Source organism: Leuresthes tenuis, unplaced genomic scaffold (genome assembly GCF_036924035.1).
Source record: "Leuresthes tenuis unplaced genomic scaffold, fLeuTen1.0.hap1 SCAF_16, whole genome shotgun sequence".
Classification (NCBI taxonomy): Eukaryota; Metazoa; Chordata; class Actinopteri; order Atheriniformes; family Atherinopsidae; genus Leuresthes; species Leuresthes tenuis.
Window position 1 is genome coordinate 32,995,653 of NW_027325370.1, and position 22,202 is coordinate 33,017,854.

The following is a 22,202-nucleotide window of genomic DNA, read 5'->3' on the forward strand; positions in this document are numbered from 1 at the left end:
TTTGAGTTGGGTCCCACGGGAACCAATCCCAATGCAGCCCTCTACCCCATACTCCTGCAGCACCACCCCCAAAATCCTGTGAAGAACACAGTCATAAGCCTTCTTCAAAACAGAACAGCCTTCTTCAGAAAACACTTTTGGACAGGATGGTTAAACTCCTATGATTGATAAGTGTGATCGCCCATTGTTTAGTGTGCATCCTCTGGTCCCCTTTTTAAAAACACACCACCCTGATTGCCACCCCACAGGATTTGTACCAGACCTCCATGCAGCAATGAAGAGATGTCCTCACCTAAACAGCCCCATACAGCACACAGAACGTTAGGCATCTTAGGAAGGATCTCGTCCATACCTTTGCAACCTTTGCCAAGGTGATGTGCACGTCTTTTCAAATTCTACCACTTCATGATATCCCCAGTTCAGGTCACCAGTTCCCAACCAAGACCAAGTGACATAATCTGTTGTCCCTTTCTGAGCCACAGGTTTAGCTGAACCTCATAGAGGCCAACCAAAAATTCTTCTCTGTGTCCTTGCCAAATTCCTCACAAATTCATGTTTTAGCTTCTAAAATCACAAATGCTGCAACCTTTTTTAGCCTGCTGGCATGCCCATCATGCCAATAAGAAGGTCATAAACAATCAAGTCCAGTGGTATTGGAGGTTAGTTACATCATAGTCTGAATGAGGCGAGTGTGTTCATGTGCCCATAGCAGGGTGAAGGACAACTTTGTGCATGCACCTTTTTTGATAAAAAAAATTATAAACTAAAGATATGTGGTTGTCAGTCCATCACAGGGCTACACAGAGACAAACAAGACAAATAACCATATATGCTCAGACTCACACTACGGACAATTTAAAGTCAGCAATTAAGTGCCCAGAGAGAACATTCAAACTCCATACAGAAAGGCCACGAGCGGGATTAAAACCAGGAACCCTCTTGCAGTGAGGCAACAGTGCTAACCACCACACCACCATGCAACTCAATAAAGAACATGAAACAAATAGTATAGAATATGGATAAAAAATCTAAGAATGTTTGTGTCACATCTTTTAGTTTTGTTATGTTTTTAGTTCCTGGTTTGAAAAATCCAGCGCACAGCAGAGACAAAAGGTAAAAATTACCTTTTAAACTTTTTCCATCAGAAGCCAGCCCACTGAGCCACTACCTTGCAAAATGAACATGACAGAGAGCATAAAATCCACCCCTTAAAAAAACATCAACCCTACAATACACCAGCAGGTCGTTGTTGCAAGACAAGGCAGTTTTAATATAACATTTTACGGACTGATTGCTGCAGTACTCCTCTACTAGTTAATTTCACTTGAAATGGAAGGCTTGATAGTTTCTGTATTATCTTATTTTAACCCTGGAACAGGAAAGTTTTTTGAAACGACAATTCCTCATAAATAGTCAAATGTGTAACATACAGTATCTATTTTTGTTTTAACCATATTTAACTCACACTAAAACCTAAACCCGCACTAAGATTAGGCAAGATTGAGAGACTATGTCTATGATTTGTCAGTCGCTTGGAGCAGGAATTTACGTAATTCAAATCAGACCAAGTAAAAGTGACCAATACAGGCTCATTTGTATATGTGTCATCATAACAGCCAAAACTGTTAACATCACCCTTAGATACTCCAACTGATAATGATTTTTTATAAGAGAATAAGAATTATAATAATAATCATCATCCTTATCATAAGAATCATAAAGATTATAACAATTTTAGATTTCACTGTGCCATGAGCAATGTTTGGTCAGGCACAATTTATCAACTTATTTCTCCTTCACAACAGAAAATGGGGCAATAAATACGTCCGAAAAGGGCCAACATAATAACCACCTGGTTAAGGTTAGGGAGCTGTTCAAATGACAACTGAAGATTAAATATCAGTGATACATCTTGTTCTTGTCCTCGGAATTTAGAGCATTTGTGTTGTTTCTTACATATGCACACAGATGTAAGATAAAGGTCAGTAAAGCTGATATAGTACAGATTACACACTGATATTCTTGCCATGGCATTAAGAGTATATAAGTCTGCTTCAACAGCTAGAGACTTTGTTAATCTTTGACTTCTTTTTCATTAGTACCATTGTATTGCTGCGTAGATGTGGGTTTGTATTCCATTATAAAAAAAATCAGGAGTGATTCTTTGTTTCCATGTTTTCAGGTAATGCCTTGTGACTAATATATACTAGGAGTAATACTCTTACACATTGATGATTTGAATTATTTGAGTTTTGCCTCTGGATCCATGGATATTCTGTGACACAAATAACAAAGTGTATTTTTGTTACTATGTGACCAAACAGTAAAAGTGCTGTTGTCTGCTTTCCATTTGTGTGGGTGAGTGTTGAGTGAGTCCTCATCTACATACATTAAAGTGAGAGATTCTACATTGTACATGAACTCACCAACCAACAATACAAGGATACAAAGCAGTTATGTGGAATAAGCTTTCCATGCTGTAATTGTGATGATTGTTCGTCACTCTTTTTCTCTCTGCTGCCTTGTTGTACTGCCTCCATCCGCTTACCTGTTTTTCATTTTGCAAATATGGAAAACCATCAAAGATCTTTACCAGGAATTAGGTACACATAACAAGATTTTAGAAAGAAACTTCACCACAGAAACTGCCTCATCAGCCTGGTAAAATCTTAAAGTTTCTTGTAATAGCAATAAACTCATATCTTATTTAGTTTCATATCAGCATCAAATGTCTGTTAGTATTCCCCTGTAATCTTGTTCATCTCAGTAATCCACCCAGAACCTTTGAGCTACATGTTGACAGTTGTTGTTGAAGTATTTCTAAGTGGAAGTGAGGAAACCCAAATGAATGACTCATACCACCATGTGGACCAACATATCTGTCATAGATTCTTTCATTAAACTGGGTTGGCCCCTCCCATCCCAAACTCAAATGAAACCTCATAAACTCCAGGATTAGTCACACCAACATTTCACAATTAGATAACATGAAGCATAAAGAGTGAGGGACCTGGTATGGTATTGGTTGATGTGTTTCTACCTGTCGTAGAATGCTGCTGGCATCTGGGTTGGTCTCAGAACGATGTACTGTGTGTGTGTATGTGTATTAGAAGGCTACTCTTGCTTTTGCTGGCGCTGTTGTCAGTCCTTCAGCTCTGGTATGCATTAGAGTAAACAAAAACCATATTGGAGAAAGACCTATGCAGTGGTGGAGTAAAGCTAAGACTGTTTTAACACGAAAAGTAGTACTTTTAAGTATGTCTTTTAAACATGGCTACACACTCTGGAACAAGCCAATTAAGTCTTTTGAATGAATTTGTATTGAAAGTCAATTTGCATTTTAAGTTTGCTTAAGATATGTTCAAATTAAGTTTGTTATTGACATTTTGATAGATTGTTAAATCACAGTCCTAACATGCCTTCATGACCTTAATTTCACTGACAAATCCCTCTTTGAAGCACAACCAGACCTCCAGACTTACTGTATTTTCCAAACTATAAGTCGCATTTTTTTTATGGTTTGGAAGTCTGCTGGCATGAAGCGGTAACACCAAGAAGGCAAAGTCATTTATATTCATCTCCTTGGAAAGTACCAGGGCGTGGAGATGTAACTGCACTGTCGACTAGCCTCTCCCGGCAGTACATTGTTCAAGCAGCCACCTGTGGACTCGTTCCTCCAGCTCTGGCCGTCTTGCTTTCAGCCCTCGATTAGCTTTCTTTGTTTTCTTCACCTGCTTTTAGCCCTCACAAGTTTCTCACTCACTCCAAACTTTCTTTCTGCTGCTGGATTACCGCTTTCGGCTGCATATTTTACTGCCTGCAGCTTGTAATCTGCAGAATAGGATTTTCCTTTTGTTTGTGTTCAGTCTGTCTCAGTTGTCTTTAATTAATGTTTCAGTTAATTTTTTCAGCTGTACAGGAGCAGCACGGCTGTAGATAGCAATGTTTACTCCCTGGTTCATGTCAGTCAGTATGAACTAACATTTAAAAAGATGTTAAATTATATATATTTTGATATATAATTTTGCATCGGACAATAAGTGGCAGGACCAGCCGAACTATGAAAAAAAGTGTGACTTATAGTCCGGAAAATATGCTTTTGAGATTTGCTCTGTGATTTGCTTCCTGGCATAGAAACATGGTTTGTATGAATATCAGACAATATGATTTAATTATTGGTTGTCCACAAAGTCTTTGGTAGGTCACAAGAATCTCGAAACAAGATATTTACTTGCTAAACTCCCAATCTCTAAATTTCTTATGGGAGCAGCTCAGTCTGACAAAATGAAATGCATTTCACTCTTTGAAAAGAAAAAAACATAAGTTATTTAGGGTCTTTAAGAAGCATCTTTGCCTATGATAGGCAACAGCATCAACTCTTTGTAAATCCATCTCATCCATGTCCCACTGATACAGAATGTGGCACATAATATGATTTACAGTATTTTTTTTATAAGTCCAGAGCATATCATGTTGTCCACATGAGTAATGTACAGCGTATAAGCATTTGTTTCTGTGCATGTTGTGTCTGTTCTAGTCTCCAATTAGACTGGAATAATGTTGCACGTTAGGTTAGGATTATTCTTATATTTAAATCAGTGGCAGCAGTTGTCAGTTCTGTTCTATGGTTGCATGAGAAGGTAGTAAGTTGAAATTTTACACTTCACAAAATCTTTACAGTGCAGCAGAAGAGATGATGTGAACATCCATCAAATTGTATCAAACATCAAGCATGATTTATGCTCCCATGTTACATCAAGACAGAGCTTCTAATGTCTCCTAAGCAAGTGACCCATACTGTTATGAGTGTGACTTTATACTTTTTATTTGCATTTATGTCCGCTCTGGTGGGTAGGTTTTCATTCCATGATGTTGAATTTCTTTGTGAGCTTCAAACAACAGCGACTGAAATAGTTTTATGGACGTAGCTCTCATTCTGTGCATAGATGGAGAGTCATACAGTTTTACTGAACTCATGCAACACACAAAAAGGGAAGAGTCAGAAGAGATGGTGTGGTCAACCGCTAAATAATCTGAATGCAAACGTGGTTTTACCATAGGCTCTGTGATGATCAAACATAGAAGCAAACATAGAAGAAGTCAGTTTTCTCATTTACGTTTGGATGCAGATACAGCATCTCAAAATTTGGTAAAAACAAAACCAAGTAATATGCAAGAACTATATCTTTGATTTGTTTTTACTTGAATAAATGCAAGCAAATTCTATTTATTCAGTGCATTATATACAGCACGTTACTTTTAAAGTCCCAGTCTTTTCCCATATACAAAGTAGGAGATTCAAGGGGGTTAGGGTTAGTTAAATTTGGGTTATATTTGCTTGCTTTCAAAAATCTTTGAAAAATTCTTCCTTTAAACATTCTTGTTTCACGCATTTCAACCACTGAATTTCAGTAACTGACTGAAAGCAAAGGAACAACAGAGCAGGCAGCAGACTTGTTACAACACAAATGTGGTCACACCCACACAGGAGACACTCTCCATTGTGTAGGCGTTTATGTGGGCTTCCCCAACTAAATTCAAATGAAGCTAAGTTTCAGTCACTCAGTGCGGTTACATGTGGGCAATCGAATTGGATTAATGGCTAAATTATAATAAGATTGAGTTATTCAGCTCATGTAACAAGCTTAATCCGACAAGAAATCAAATCGGATTGGGTTACTTGTGATCGAATTAAGACCCTGAGATAAGTCGATCCGATTGCCCACTTAACGTGCCTGTAGATGACAGTGGATAGGATCGAGCGTTCTGCGCATGCTCAAGATTTTTACCCACGATCGTCAACCGGAAGTCGAAGGAGAAGATATTACTGTTGTGCCAGTGATTCGATTCATTCACCGCCATGTAACAAAGGATAATTACCCTCAGATAAGGAGCATAACCCAACTATAGCTATAATCAAGTTAATGTCATCATGTAGACCCACTGAGTGTTGTAGGAGCAGCAGGATCCCCTGTCACACCTACAAGAGAAACCCTTACAGGTTTCCCATGCAATCTATCTATCTAACAAACTATGGGATAAAAGTTTGATGGTGAATCTATCTTGATATTAATTTTCTATTTTTTAATCTTTCTGTGCTGGTGGGCGTATATAATACTTGGACATGTTTGGCAAACATATGACAATCAAATGTACACATGAAGTTTAAAAAGCTTTTTTATGAATATTGCATAAGATATCTGTTGCAAAAATATCCTTTTCGGACCAGGTAAATGGGTTAAGCTTTTATATATTTCAGTATAATATATAATCTTTTACTGTGTGTTTGTTGCAAGTTTGGACTGAAGGTAAAGAAACTCCAAATTATGAGAATTATTTTTTGTTAGAAGTAAGGAGTTCACACCTTCAAGCTCTGATATTTGACTTTTTATTGACTGTTAGATTGTCACGTGCATTTAAATTAAGTCTGGCCAAAACAGAGTAGGAAAAAAATAACAGACACAGTGGTTATTATTTTCAAAAAGAGGAAATTTAATATATATATATATATATATATATATATATATATATATAAAATACACAATGTAATGAAGATCAATAAATATAATAAATAAGATGAATAAAGTATTTTTCTACTCAATCAAACTGTAATGATGATATTATCATTCTTACCACGCACCTCCGTGCTTCCCCAGCATGCAAATGTCCTATTTCATCACTGCTATGGCAGTGGATAAAAACAGCACAGGTGTGCCTCGAGAGAGGTAGATGCCAACTGCTCTATAAGAGAAGATAACAGCACTGTGACTGATTTCACACAGCATAACAGTAGAAGAATATTCCTCTTTGAACCTTGAATTTGCTGCGTTAAACTTCAGCATGAACTTCATTGCTTTCCTGGTGAGTACTTGATATTATTTGGATGAACGATATCCATTTTGTTGACATAAAAGTCTTTCACAATTTAAGAGGTTTATATGCCGGATGAACACATGAACTTAATGGCTTGTTTAAAAAAATAACAGTGACTACACAATAGATCCAGAATGCTTTATGATTAGTTAGTAATGTGAGAAGTTATACTGCCCATCCAAAAAAAAGGTCGCACTCTAATATTTAATTGGACCGCCTTTAGCTCTGATTCACTGTGGCATTGTTTAGATGAGATTCTGCAACGTCACAATATTTATTTCCGTTCAGAGTTGCATTCATTTTTCACACCAAGATCTTGTATTGATGATGGGAGAGTTGCGTAAAGTCCCCTCCAACACATCCCAAAGATTCTCAATGGGGTGAAGGTCTGGACTCTGTGGGGGCCAACCCATGTGTGAAAATTATGTCTCATGCTCCCTGAACCACTCTTTCACAATTTGAGACCAATGAACCCGGGCATTGTCATCTTGGACTATGCCCGTGCCATCTGATGGAATGACCTGGTCATTCAGTATGTTCAGGTAGTCAGCTGACGTCATTCTTTGGGCACATCACGTTGCTGAACCTAGACCTGAACAACTGGAGCAGCCCCAGATCATAGCACTACCCTCACAAGCTTGTACGGGGGGCAGCGGGCATGATGTGTGCATCACTTCATCTGCCTCTCTGGAACAGGATAAATCTGTACTCATCAGACCACATGACCTTCTTCCATTGCTCCAGAGTCCAAGCTTTATGCTCCCTTGCAAATTGAAGCCTTTTTTCCCATTAGCCTCACTGATTAGGGGTTTTCTTAAGGCTATGCAGCTGTTCAGTCCCAGTCCCTTGAGTTCCCTTCACATGGTGCGTGTGGAGATGCACTTACTTTCTCTATTAAACACAGTTGTTAGTTCTACTGTTTCTTTTTTTTATGATTTGATTTCACCAAACGTTTAAGTGATCATGATCATTCAAGATTTTTTTTCCGACCACATTTCTTCCTCAAAGATGATAGTTCACCACCATCCTTCCAGTTTTAATAATGCATTGGACAGTTGTTAACCCAACGTCAGTAGTTTCAGCCATCTCCTTAGATGTTTTCTCTGTTTGATGCGTGACAATCATTTCACCTTCTGAAACAGACTAACATCTTTTCCACAACCACAGGATGTGTCTTCAGATATGGTTGATTAAGAAATGAGAAGCTACTCACTGCATCATTTAAGGTTAAATAACTTGTTGCCAGCTGAAACATCATCATCCAGGCAGTATATATCCAATGGGAGGCTCTTACCTATTTGCTTAGTTAAATCCAGGTGGTGATTTGTTTTTTGCTAACTTTTTCTTAAGATCATTTTATTGTGTTTTATTTAATTTTATTTTGTTCTATCTTTTTTAGTCTTTTTTTAGCACAGACAGGAGGTTTCTGAAAGTCTCAAAATTCTACATTTTTCTTTCAGCTCTTATTGGGAATGATGGGAACAGTATGCAGCAAGTCTGTTTGTGACGCTGACTGCACAGCAACTAAAATATATGAAAACCAGTACTTCAAACACATTTCAGACCTGAGCCAGTCTTCAGTTGCACCCTGGACTCTTAAAAGGTACGATTTCTTTGCAGTTGAGTGGCCAAGATAATTGAGTTACTTTGCAGAGCTAAAGTTTAGTTTAAGATGAGTAAAACTTGGAGTTTAATTAATGATAGAACAAGAATATAAATCAGGGGATTACTAAAAGCATCATGATTCATCATGTTTGGAGTCTGTGTCAAGTTTCATGGTAATTCAGCTCCCATTTCTAAGAATAACTGGCAAAAGAATTTTAAAGTAAAAGTGTGGAAAGTGATAAAAAAACAACTTCATTTTCGTAATTATGCAGCCTTAGAAAATAAGAATAGACGTTAGTATTTCCCTTAATTGTGGACTTGTGAATGTCTCTTAATTTGATGGTGGCTTTCATGTACACATTTATTCATGGACATTGTTTTTTTCTTTAAGTCCATCAAATGGAAAAATGTTCAAATCTATCCAATATGCTGAGTGCACGACTTGCGGTGTGGTGGGCATGATCGCCAAGCCAATCTACCTCCAGATTTCAGCCTTTAAGAGGGCACGCAACGGGACGGATCACCTCTGGTGCAGGTGTCCTTACATGCTGGCTGTGGGGTGCACATGTGTCAAATCCTAATGACCCCCTCAGTTGCAATTTCAGTTACAATCATTGTCTTTTCTATTCATTAACTTATTTTGATGTTTTTTTGTTAATGCAGTAGAGACGTGTGATAATACTGTTGATGAATTAAATGTACATTTTGATTGTAAAATGTCATAGTAAGAGTTGCATACATGTTGATGACATGAATTAAATCTATTACATGATTTTTACATGTGAAAAATTACATTTATTTATTTATTGGCAATATTACACATTTTGAAACAAAGTGTTGCTTTGTAAGATGTTTAGTATGAGAATATCATACTAATGTTACACATATAATGAAATCTGTTGGGTCATACATTCAGAATACTTCTGTTTAGCACAAATGTGAAAGCTTTTTGTTTTTATTTTAATGAGCTGAGTATTACCGTACCTTTGAATAAATCTTATAGAGTTCTATAAGCTTATGCTCAGCATGTAGACTTTTTGTATCAATCATGGATAAACAGCCCATTTGTCTGTTCCAGTTCACCAAAATTTGGTGTTGTCCAGTTGTCTCTTTACAGATGAACAATTTAAGTAAATTAAAAAATATATATTTGTAATTTGGAAATAATATAAAGCCAGTTTCGCTGCGCGGTGGTGTGGTGGTTAGCACCGTCACCTCACAGCAAGAGGGTTCCAGGTTCGATCTGGGGCCTTTCTGTGTGGAGTTTGCATGTTCTCCCCGTGTATGCGTGGGTTCTCTCCGGGTACTCCGGCTTCCTCCCACCATCCAAAAACATGCATGTCAGGTTAATTGGTGACTCCAAATTGTCCGTAGGAGTGAGTGTGAGTGTGCATGGTTGTTTGTCTCGTTTGTCTCTATGTGGCCCTGCGATGGACTGGCGACCTGTCCAGGGTGTACCCCGCCTTTCGCCCGATGACTGCTGGGATAGGCTCCAGCCCACCCGCTACCCGATTAACGGACTGACGGTATAGAAAATGGATGGATAAAGCCAGTTTCTTGTAAAAAGATTTTTTTGTACGTAGATTTTCTTTTTTTAAAACTTAGAAGTAAATGTTTCATAAAGTCTTTTTTTAAACATAGCTTCAATTTAGGTTTTTGGTGTATTTGTCATGGTTTTGGACAGGAATCATAGAACTACATATTCTGTACAATTTCAACTGTGTGCTTTAAGCTTTGTGGAACCTTCCTGTTTAGCATAATAAAAGTAGCAGCATGAAAAAAAACTACTGTAAGGGTATCATCTCTTACTTGTTGTAAAGCCAACGAAGGTAACTAAAGTCAGCAGTTCACTGTACTAGAGGAAGCACGTTACCGTTTGAATGGTTGCACGATTGGACATTTGAGACAACACCTGCATATTGTTAAGGCGAAGACAAAGTGAAAAGAAGAAGAGCCAGAGGACTTCACTATTTCCCAAAGTTTTATTTCTAAAGGGTGAACCGCAACTGAGAGTATTTCAAATAGATCTCAAATTTATCTGAACCAATCAAGAGCCAGACTTTTTAACCATATTATTATATTATTATCTTTCTGCACTTCTTTCTATGCCTGCACCCTATCTCTACTCTGTCACCTCTGACAGAGTAGAGATAGTGGGTTCCTTCTATGTAGTTTATTGTTAGCTTTTTATATAGCTGTTATATCTTCATTTGTAAGTCCCTTTGGATAAAAGCGTCTGCTAAATACAGAAACATAAACACGCACACATATATATTTACATATATATGTATTTGTGTATTATATATTTCTCTCATTATCGGATATAGCATTAACGTCAACGTTGAGCGGTTGTTTGGACTAGAACCGCTAGTCCAAACAGTGAAAAACAGACACTTTCTGTATAGATCTTGCTACATTCAGTCCAGCAGGTGGCGACAAAAACATGTAGATTGAGATATTTTTATTTCCGGGTCGAACGCTCTTCCTTTCCTGTCGGCCATTTGTCGTAATAGGTAGGTATCTATTGAGCTCTAGATTAAAAAACCGTTAAAGTCTGTATATGTATTTCATATATGCTTTCTTAGTTCGATTTCTTAAAGTTAACGTGAGTCTGTACTGATAGGTGATCTTTGGATAGCGTTAGCCACTTTCATTATGTGTAAATATTCAAATGGAATCTAGTGTGTAAGCAGCCACGCGGCCGTGCTGTCCGTGTGCTAACTGAGTTCGGAGCTGGCTAACACTGTCGTAACTTCTGGTGGTGGTGGTGTATACTACGAGTTAGAAATATTGTCTTCTTATCTTCTGTAGTTGTATTTCATGTTTATTGGCGCTTTATAGGGCATGTGCTGCTTTGGCGCCTAATACAACTACATCGTGATATGTTGTAGTTAGCTTGCATTTTAGCCGTTACCGTAGCTGGACCAGGTTAGCTTTTGAACCGGGGACTCTGATTTACTTGTGGCTTGATTTTTGTTCCTGGGATTTTTGTCTTTAGATTTGTTGGCAAGCACCTGCACCACCTTCAAATATGCAGAACGATGCTGGTGAATTTGTGGACCTTTACGTCCCACGCAAATGGTGAGTGTAAAAACTCCTGTAGTTTGGTGAAGCAGGCCATAAAAAGAAAGTGGTCTTCAAGGTACTCTCCGTATCACATTTGTAGTTGTAAGAACACGTGAATGTACTGTGAAACCATGTGTTCTCTTGTTAATTTACAGCTCTGCCAGCAACAGAATTATTGGGGCTAAAGACCATGCCTCCATCCAGATCAACATTGCTGAGGTAAAGTGCAACGTTTTAGTGGCTCGAATAGTCTTTTGATAGTTATTTAGGGATAACATTTGATCTGAGTCCTGTATGACTTTAATTGTCATTGGTAGTTTTTGATTCAAAGCAAACTTCACATCCACAGCATGTAGATTAAGAGACAGTAAACTAATGAATTATTGACTCAGTAGTAATGCTTAGTTAATGTGTGTAATGGTTATTATTAATTGTTAAAGTTGAAAGGTATAACATTACATTGGCTGATACACATATTGATGTGTTAATTAATGTTTTCAGACCAGCTGCTGTTGGCATACTATTCAAGTTAGTTTAACCAGCATTATTTATTCACCTGCAAGCAGAAGCCATGAGGACGATTACGTTCTAGCCTCTGTACTGTGGCCACTGTAATTATGAGTTTTTACACGTTTGTTTGACTCGAATAAGTTTGTGTGTTCCCTTTTTTCCTGTTTTTGAAGCAGAGGGGGACAACGTTTCTTTATTTTTCAGCAGGTACTTTTTGTAAAAATAAGTCTTACAAGGAACTGAAGAAAGGGTCAAACATGCCTTTGATCAGAGTAACAAGGAATGGAGTCTGTGAACTGACTGCTGCTTGAACAAGAAGAGTTTTAGTTGGCCTAATTACACACGCTGCTTTCTGTAACAGCAGCTCAAGTGTTCTGCATGTACACATTTGATTATATTTGGTCACATTAGTAAACCACAAAAAGCATCACTACTGTCGGGCTGAAGATGAAAAACTGCTGTTGCAGCACTGTTGGACATAATTAGTCATCACAGGTTTGTTTGCATGGGAATGTGAAAGGAAACAGTTGTTTAGTTAGCAGCACGCAGAGTTAGCAGCCGCCTCTGCTTGTGCTTCAGTTTCTTTTCTTCCTGTTAAACGCACACACATTTCACATACAGTTGTTTCTAATTAAAGGGGATACCTCCTCCCCCTCTGTGGGTAAATGTTGGGGATGAGTAGGAAATGGTGGGTTTCTGTAACAGCAGAAAGTTTTCTCAGGTTAACTAATTAAAATAAGAGTGTCTTTATCATGGATGCTTTGTCTGTTTCAGGTCGACAAAGTAACTGGTCGCTTCAACGGTCAGTTCAAGACCTACGCCATCTGTGGCGCTATCCGCAGAATGGTAAGTTCACCATTAATTAAGAATGCCGGTTCTAAATTGGACTGATTTAGACAGGATTGGATTATAGTTGGTTTGATTTAATCTCACTTCTCTTGGAATCAGTTTAAAGTTGAATTCGAAGTGGACTGAATGTGTTAGAGCAGGTCTGGGTGAATACATTTCACAGCAGTACACGGTCCTGTTCAGGCTGCTGTCTCAGAACATCGCAACACTTTCGTACATCGATGTCCCCACACATGCATTACAGAACAAGAAAAGTAAATGCTATAACAGTATCCCTGCTTCTTAAAAGACATCGTGCAGTAACTCAGAGAGGTGAATTCCTGTTTTTTGCCTGGTTTAAATGCACTTGCCATGCCTGTAGCTGAAGCTGGATGCATTTAGGATTTTTGAGAGGCCTCTGTGATACTTGTACAAATAGTAAAAAAAAAAATTCTGAAGAACTTAGCAGGCAAATAGTGCATGGATTGGCTTTAAGAGTCAGTAGTGGAAACCTGTTTCTGTTGAAATTGTTTTAAATGAAAGCTGTGGGATTTCTCAGCCAATGTTTCTCCTTTTTCAGGGAGAGTCTGATGATTCCATCTTGAGGCTGGCAAAGAATGACACCATTGTTGCAAAGTAAGGATCTGTTTTCTGGAAAATGTGATGCACCTATGGATTGTTTTATGTACATAAACACAGGCAGTAGTTTATTTAGCAGGAACTGTTCACATTCCTGTGGAAATATTCATGTTGATCAGTAACTGTTCGAGACAGGTAATACATCTGAAGATTCAGTTCAGACACATGGACTGTATGGAAATACTTTATCACAGCACGCATTTTGATTAGCCCTAACAGAAAACATGATGTTCTTAATGTCTCTGCTCTGTTTGTCATGTCAGTGATTCACCACCGACCCAAGTCTGCAGCATTTAAATGGAACAGAGCCGTTATTTATTTGCTTTTAGAGTGAAAAGCTCCTGCTGATGGCTGTGCGTAGTAGCGATTTAGTTGATGAAGAAATCTTGTGCCACTCAAGCTGCTGACTGGTTTCATATTTATTTTGTGACGCAATCTTCTCAGTCCAGATGTGTTAGTTTACTCTCGTATCCATCAGTCTGTATTTGGTAACTAAAAGCATCGTTTCCTCCCCTCTCTCCCTCTCATTTCACAGGAACTTCTGAGTTTGATGCTGGAGCTGTGGAACCTTTGTAAAATAAAATGGGCAAAAAATGGTTGTCTGTTTTCTTCTTTAAATGGACTTGTTAGATATATACACAGATACAATGTCAGTTTCTCTGGGTAGAAATCCATGTGGTGTTTAAAAGCATATTTTGTGCTTTGATTTTAAGTTGCCGGGTGTTAACTTAAATTCCTGTTGCCCTCCGACAAAGTAGAGAACTGATCACATTGTGCAATTTGGTACACAATTAATTAAAAGCTTAAAGAACTTAAGCAACTGAAATGTAACCAATATTTAGGTATGTTCCATGCTTACAGCTTAGGAGATAAAGATGGGCCTGAATTAATTGGGTTACCACAGAGACTGCTAAACTGTTTCTAATTTGAGGCAAATATTAGATATAGAAATAAATGTCTTACAATTCTGAAGCCATAATCTTGACTTTAAGAGCAACGTTAGCCATCTGCATTGTTTCAAGTGATGGACCATATAGCAGCCAGATGAGCTTATGTTTGCTCTCAGGCCAGTTTTGTTGTAACCTGTCAGAGGTGATTTAGGATATACCGTGAACCCTTCCAGTCCCTCCTGCTTTTACTTGGTGAAACCAGCAGGGAACAGCCTGTGATAAGAAATGATAGAACTTCTTAGACCCATGTGATTTTGTGTACATTTTTAATTTCTCCTGGCTGCAAAGCATAAAACCTAAGCGTTGCCTTTGGAAAGTAAAAAAGAGAATGTATCTTTATATATAAGCTATCTGCTGTTAGATGCATGAGTTTAGCTTTCCACACAGTGAAACTTCCCCATCAGTGCTGAGCACGCCCACAGTCGGCTTGAATGGTAAAACAAAAGGGTGTACCAATGTTTAATGCTGAGGAAGTCTTGTCAGTATGACTAAGGACGAGCAAAATGAAAGACATTAATTTTTATGTCACAGTTTTGAACTAACTACAGTCTGTACTGGGGCAGTCATGTTCTGGTCTAAAAGCTAACAAGTCCAATGAATTCCTGGGAGGGTAAACTCATTAACTATTACCATTAATACAAAATTTAGCAAAGTTTGACCAAAAATAAAGGAGTGAATCAACTTTTGGATATATATATATTCATCGTGTCCATTGTGAGTGTGTTTTGGATATCTGCAAAACCATTTTCATAACTACAAGCATTTAAAAGCTGCTACAGGTGATCTGAAGGAATTTAAACGTCATGTTGCTGCTTATAAATGTAGCCCGGTGTTGGCTAAATCTGAATCGAGGCATAGAACTTTTACGTGAAGTCGATATCTGGGGCATAGAAGGTTTCAGCAGAGGTAGGGGTGTGATAACCTCTCAGATACAAAACCCTTGATGTTGTGTGACCATAGAGTATAAAGCAGGTGATACTGCTCTTTTTGGTTTTTCTCATCTTTGTACTCCTAAAACTGATCAAAATGAATAAAAGGTGATACTGTAGCTAAACACACCTGTCTGCAAAGCCTATCCCATGCTTTTTGTTAACGAAAAACAACTGAAGAACTTCGACAAAGCCAAAGCAACATTACCTCGTAAGTGGAACTTTATAGTTTGGTTGTTCCGGGGGGGGTGCACTGTTGTGGGGGAATTGCTCGCTGGTTCTGGTGTGGACATAACTTTGTCAGCACTGGTACTAGAGGACAGTCTGATTGTAAGTGTTGCCGTCCAGAGGGAAGGAAGATAAACGTTATATTCATTGTCAGAGGGATCCTTCGCGCTGCTCACCGTCATCCATTTCAATCCAATTCAGGCTTGGTCATTTCTATCAAAGTGAAATCAGTCTTCAAAATCACAAGAAAGTGGAAATCTTTGGTCTTGGGGTGTCTTATCTCCTAAGGGTCTCCTAATGCATGTACCTTCTGGCTTTAAAGAGTGAGAGAGTAGATTAAATGAAGGTCCGAGTGGGAATTACAGGGTAGGAGGCAGGAATATGGAGGTGACAGTGGTCATTTAGGCTAAAAGTAGTGTGGAGGCCAAAGACTGGTGGTGTTCGAGAGCAGTTCCAGGGAATCTTTTACTTTGTGTCATGTCAATGATAGCTGTCATCAACTGCTACTTTACTGCTTTGTTCCCACACATTCTCCCTTTTTTTCCCCTTCTGGTGTGTTGATGATCAGATGAGAGATGTATGTCCATCCCTTCATCACCTTCTTCTGTCCATTTTTTTTCCCATAGGACCTGTTGGGATTGTTCACTGTCGTTTGTTAATATTTGCTTCACCTACCACGAATGCCCACTTAAATGTCCCAGAAGGAAATGTGATGACTAAAAAGATTGAAAGAGTAATGTAATCACTGAACATTCTCATGGAGCACAAGAAAAGGACAAGGATGGGAATTTGTAAAAGCAAAAAGCTGACTCGGGTGGAAAAAATTGTTCACAGACCTTTAAATTTCGTTGGTTAAATTTTCAAAAGTTGTATTTGGAGTGCGATGTATACACATTTTCTTCTGAGGATGAACTTTGGAATTTAATACTAAACATAATAGTGTTAATCTATCTATGGTGAGTGAGTCACAGCTCGTTACATAAAGGTATGGAGAGATGGAAGCCCCTCACCTGGCCCCCTGCATACCTTGGAGCTCCTCCCCTCCCAAGACACACACAGAAAACTCTTTGTTTTAGCCATGACACATGGGAGAGTCAGTATGATAGAGCAGAGCTTTCCTTTGAAAACGTCTCTGTCACATCCCAGATTGAACACAGCAGTGGATGTTGAGCTGCTTTCTTACAGGCTGGACGAGCAGATTAACAGACAATATTAGAAACCAGTGCATCAGCATCAGCCATTACATAAACTCAGGCTAAATTTGTCAGTTAGATTCAGATTAGTTTGTTTATGTAAAATGGAAAACATAGATCCCTGGTTCTTCTACTCTCTGTCCAGCTCTCTGAATGTACTGTATAATGTCCCACTGTTTACATTCCACCTGAACCTGACAGGTGTTGGATATTTGGGGTTAATGACACCCCACCTTAAAAAACAACAACAACAACATCAGTGACTGACCTCACAAATGTGCTTCTGAAAGAAATTCCCTAAAACACACTCCTGAACCTTGTGGAAAGCTTGCCCAGAAGAGTTGAAGCTGTTATAGCTGCAAAGGGTGGGCCGACGTCATATTTAACCCTGTGGATTAAGAATGGGATATTACTTAAATTCATATGCGTGTAAAAGCAGATGAGCCAATACTTTTGGCAGTATGGTGTAAGTCAACCATAAAGCTCATACCCTTACGTTGTCCTACCCCACTCCTCACTCTTGTGGTGGCAGTCTGTCTCTTCTTGCTATCGTTCGGCTTTGTCACCAATCTCTTCTCTTACTTTAGAATACTTTAGAAACCACCTGATTTGTCTCATTATCCCCTTTCAAACAGCAGCAGACTTCAAAGAAGGTAACATGCATTAACCCTCTGAGGTCTATGATCACGCCGGCATGATCAGATCGCACGATGTCATTAATGGGCTCAGACCCCAGAGGGTTAAGGTAAAGCAGGTGAAAGAGAGCAGGGCGTTTGAGGGGGGCATCAATATCCTCATGTAACTTTTGATGAAAAGTAAGTGTGTTTACCTCCCCTTTTATTATCCTTTTCTAGGACCAGAAAACTGGAACTTGTATGAGTAATAAAAGAGAGAAAAAGAGACAGCGGAAAGGGCCCCAGGTGAGTGTGTGTGGTTTGAAGTGTTTTCTTGAAGGAAACAAAGAGAAGGGCATGTATGTACCTGCTTCATGCTAACTTTTGTCTGCTGTCAACCCAAAACATCCCCTCCCTGGCTCAAAGTACTTCAGACATATTTGTTCTCAGAGCTGTGTGTCATTTATGTGGATGTGTATGTGTGTGTCCAACTCAAAGTTCTGTCTGATTCAGGATGGGGGGTTTAAGTATCTAAGGAATGCTGTGATTGGATGAACAGTATTTACCCAATACTGCTATCATGCAGATATATTGAAGCTATGGCTTTGGGATAAACCATATGAATGTGTGGAGCAAACAGTGATAAGAGCATTAAGCAAAGTTTTGACTCGAGGCTGATGCATTTAGATAGAACCGTCTGGTTTCCTCTTCAGAAAAAAAAGGCAGGATGAAGATCAGGGTGATAGAGCAGCTACTCAGTTACAGCCACAATAATTTCACTGTGGGTTTTGCAATGTGTTTTAGAGTAAAATGATGTGAGTGACCCTCAGACTGCTACCACACTAAAGAACAACACAGAAGCTATATGGTTTACATGGTAATTTCACACCTCATGACTAAAATAAAAGTTAGCCTGCTCAGAGATTCAGTCTGTTTATCCTAACTGCTCACTCACAAACGTCCTCCTTGTTCTCCTGGTGCATCTGTGAGAAGGATGAGTAACCAGTAAGAAAGTTAGTGAGATCAGCTGGTATGACAAGTGTCATTGTGCAAGATACTGAACCCAGTGTGTGTGTGGATGTGTGCGCTTAAAGGATATGTGCTCAATCTATAGTATAATGGGTGACTGACTGATTGTAAAGTACTTCCTCCTCTGTGCTCTCTTCATCTCTACCATTTACTTTTTTCTTTTCAGACAAATCCCAACCTCTTAATTTCAGAGATTAGCGGGGACCGGGGGGGTTGATAGGGATGATTCAATTGATAGGACAGCTCACTGTCGCTACAGCAACAAGTGGCCTATCCCTCACTTTTCCTTTAGTCTCCTTGGAAACCAGGAAGTAAATTTGTTTGGACAGAGAGAAAGAGGATTAGTGAGGGGAAATGGCAAGGCCTCGAACTCCACTCTTGTCTCTTCTCATCCTTTTTTCTTTTTTGCAGGTTTTCTTTAAAGCTCTCCATTCCCTTTTGATTTTGTGTCCTTCCATCTGCTTGCCTGTTTTCAGCTACTTTAGTTGATCACTGCCTAGAAAAGGGGAAACCCTTTTCTATTTAGGCCTCAGTTGGTGGAGTTCACAACAAATCTTTTTTATTGTAGCTCAGCTTTTTGAGAAATGCTTATGAACTTCCTTGTGAGAAGTTTTACTTAATCATCCTGTTTATTGTTTTTGGATTCTTCTCTTTTTTAATTCTTTCCTTTAAGCGTCCTTTTTAGTTTTGGAATCATACTCTCCCTTTAATTCAGTAAAAAAATGCTCCTTGTATAACTTGCACTATCAGGAGTTAGTTTTAGGAGTCACTTCTAGGTAATGTCAAGTGTTAATGGTACTTATCGTTTAGAAACGAAAATGCTGGTCTTGCCCTGAAGCCATTTGCTGTATGCCACCCCTGCCCCCTCCCATAAAAGCCACTTATTCAAGAAAAAAATCTACAAAATGAATTAATTAATGGTTGAGTTCTTCACTTATTTTTGCATGCTATTTTTGCATTTTTTACACATGCACTTCACAGCAGAAGATTCTGTTCTCTTTCAGCTGTGAGGAGGGGCAGCTTCAGTCTACAACATGCAAGAGGCAATACTTGATGCAAAACGTGCTCTGAGGTCGTGGCTGTGTTTTGTTTACAGCACACTGACAATGGTAGAAAAAGCTCCTTGGTGTGTATTTTTGTGTTGACATCAATATTTCCTTCAGGAGTGCAAAAATAGGAATATGCAGTTCAGCACACACCAGCACGAGTGGGTCGTCCAATAACTGGAAGGTTGGTGGTTCGATTCCCACTCTCACCACGCGAAAAAAAAAAAAGATTAGTGAAACTGACAGCTGTTTGTCATTGGCTGCCCTTAAGCAAAGCACCGTACCCCCATGCTCCCCAGGCTCTGTGAATGGCTGCCAATTGCTCCAGTGTATGGCATCTGTCTCTATGAGACTGTGACTCTGTGCATGTGTGTGTTAACGTGTGCCAAGCTGGATGGGTTAAAAGTGGAGGACAAATTTCGTGTGTATGCATGACAATAAAATCTAATCTTAATCTTAATCTACATATTCTAAATAAGAGCATCATGTTGTGGCTTCCTGTCTGGTTGTGCTGCACCTCAAGGTAGGTGGCCACTTGCAGTTTGGGGGCCTGCGAAGTTGGCTGTCGCTAACAGGTATGATACAATACAGAATATAACATTCCCACCTCATTCATTATAAAATCATGTCAAAAGGGGGAAATGTTACAATTGGCTTTGTTCTTAAACATTATGTATTCATTTTCTATTTTGTACTTTTCCACTCTGCTTACACTATACAATGTATGTCCTTGCAGAGCTTAGCCCAGATATTTCAGGGCAAGAGGCAGTATACACCCTGAACAGGTCATCAGTCTCTTACTGGGCTAACAGAGAGACAAATGAAACAAACAAATATGTATGCTCATTTCAGAATGACCAATTCTCCCTACATGCATTCTGCATTGCGGGAGGGAACCAGAGCACCAAGGAAAAACTCAAGCACAGGCACAAGCACAGGGAGAATATGCAAATTCCACACAGTGACACTTTGTAGCATAAATTGTAATTTGCAGCTAAATTTCCACCCCCCACTAACTGTATGCCAAACTACAGTGGCCAAAGTAACATGAAAGGTATGCCCTCAAGCCATCTTTTGGTATGTTCCCTTCGGGCTACTGTAATAACATAGCAGTGCCACATGGAAGACGGGTGCGTAAGGAAACCCACCATGCCTTTGGATATAATTTCATGTAAATTGAAAATCAACATCATTGTGCTTCTGCCAGGAGATTGCCCAAAATATGACATACTGGAACGTTGTCTTTTCTTGTCTAGACTCTACTGTTCGTTATTTTGTTGTCAGAGTGAGACTTAAAGGATTGATAAATCGATACATTAGTTTATTCGCTGGGAGTTGAATGGCAACAGTGTGGTTCCAGCTTCTCACATTTAGGTTTTTGGTCTTAAATCAAGTCTGCCTAACTCTTTTCTGTCTTTTATCTGTCTGTCTTTTATCATTATTGTCTGAATGTCAGTGTAAGCCATTATAGGACATCTGCAAGAAAATATTACATCACAATTTTTGTCGATTGATTCATTGAAAAACATAACCCACTGATGACTCAATGAGTATCATCATCATTATCCCTTCTGGGACAGGTGTTGCAAATGATCATCTGCTATAAACACTATGATACTTGCATTTCATTTCATCTTATCAATGTAATTTGTATCTGTCCCTATCAAATAAATTTCAAACACAATAAAATGAATTAAAACAAAAAACAGAGCTGACACTAACCACAGGAATTCCTTCAGTGTGACATGTGAACCCTCAAACATCCTGTGGAATGTTTGAGTGTATCAGTGAATGAAGCTTTGCTGCATTAACACATTGTCTCAAGACTCCTTTAAACTCCCAGAGGTCATTGACCTCTGCCTTTTTGTGTGTATTTACTTCTACTTTTAATGTTGTGGGGATGTAAAACTGGTTTGATTTGGGTTGCAGTTATGATTAGTGGTAATGGTTAGCTTAAGTCAACTAATTGCCTCAAAAGTAAGAAAAATACATTAATGTGTGTGGGTGTGTGTGTGTGTGTGTGTACGGGTGAGAAGCAAACGGCAGAGTCACAGGTCAGACTACTCCATGTGTTACACAGACAATGGCGGAAGTACGTAAGAGGTCTCTTGACCCTGGACAGTTTAGACAGCACACAAACATGGCAACAACTATACCCGCCTAACTGAGGTGTCTACTTGTCTTTTTTTTTCTTCACCTGCTTCAGCGTAGAATATTAAAAAAGAATGTGCTTTTATACTTAGGCATATTTTTGCAATAGCAGGGAAAGATCATTTTACTTTGAGTCATCTGAGCAGCTGTTACCCATCCATTTTCAAGTACAATCAAAGCCTGTGTCGGGACCAGCGAAGTCACAGCTTTGTAATCTTGTTTGTGTGTGTGCATGTGTGTATGTGTGTGATGGAGGGGGGCAGAAAAAAACTCTTTCATCTTCTGAAGAAGTTAAAGACGTTCCTGTAGCTTAATTAGATGGCAGTATTCCAGGGACCGTGAGAAAAATAAACACCACACACGCAGCTGCTCAGGTGTTTCTAAGAGGTGGATCCCATTTTCCGGTATGGTTTGTGTGTGTAGTGGTCCTTTTTTAAAAAAGGGATTTTATTTTTCAAGAATCCAACCTAGAAAATATACATTTTACATGGTAAATACCAATGAAAGATGTTAATTAAATTAGGTATCAATTCATCACATA

General features: G+C 38.9%; 2 protein-coding genes across 2 annotated transcripts in view; both read left to right on the forward strand.

Annotated features, from left to right (window-relative positions):
* The window catches only part of LOC140272442 (cryptochrome-1-like), a 71,032-nt gene that overhangs the window by 41,484 nt on the left and 7,346 nt on the right, over positions 1-22,202 (forward strand). The window lies entirely within an intron of this gene.
* rps21 (ribosomal protein S21) lies at positions 10,933-14,163 on the forward strand. Its single transcript, XM_072367908.1, has 6 exons — positions 10,933-10,991; positions 11,477-11,559; positions 11,700-11,763; positions 12,829-12,900; positions 13,463-13,518; positions 14,057-14,163. The coding sequence occupies exons 2-6, from the start codon at positions 11,510-11,512 to the stop codon at positions 14,064-14,066; spliced, it is 252 nt and encodes an 83-aa protein (XP_072224009.1). The 5' UTR covers positions 10,933-10,991; positions 11,477-11,509; the 3' UTR covers positions 14,067-14,163.

Coding starts and splice junctions, on each gene's coding strand:
- rps21 (XM_072367908.1), top strand. CDS start 11,510: ATGCAGAACGATGCTGGTGAATTTGTGGACCTTTACGTCCCACGCAAA. Junction 11,764..12,828: donor TCCAGATCAACATTGCTGAG/GTAAAGTGCAAC, acceptor TGTCTGTTTCAG/GTCGACAAAGTAACTGGTCG. Junction 12,901..13,462: donor GTGGCGCTATCCGCAGAATG/GTAAGTTCACCA, acceptor CTCCTTTTTCAG/GGAGAGTCTGATGATTCCAT.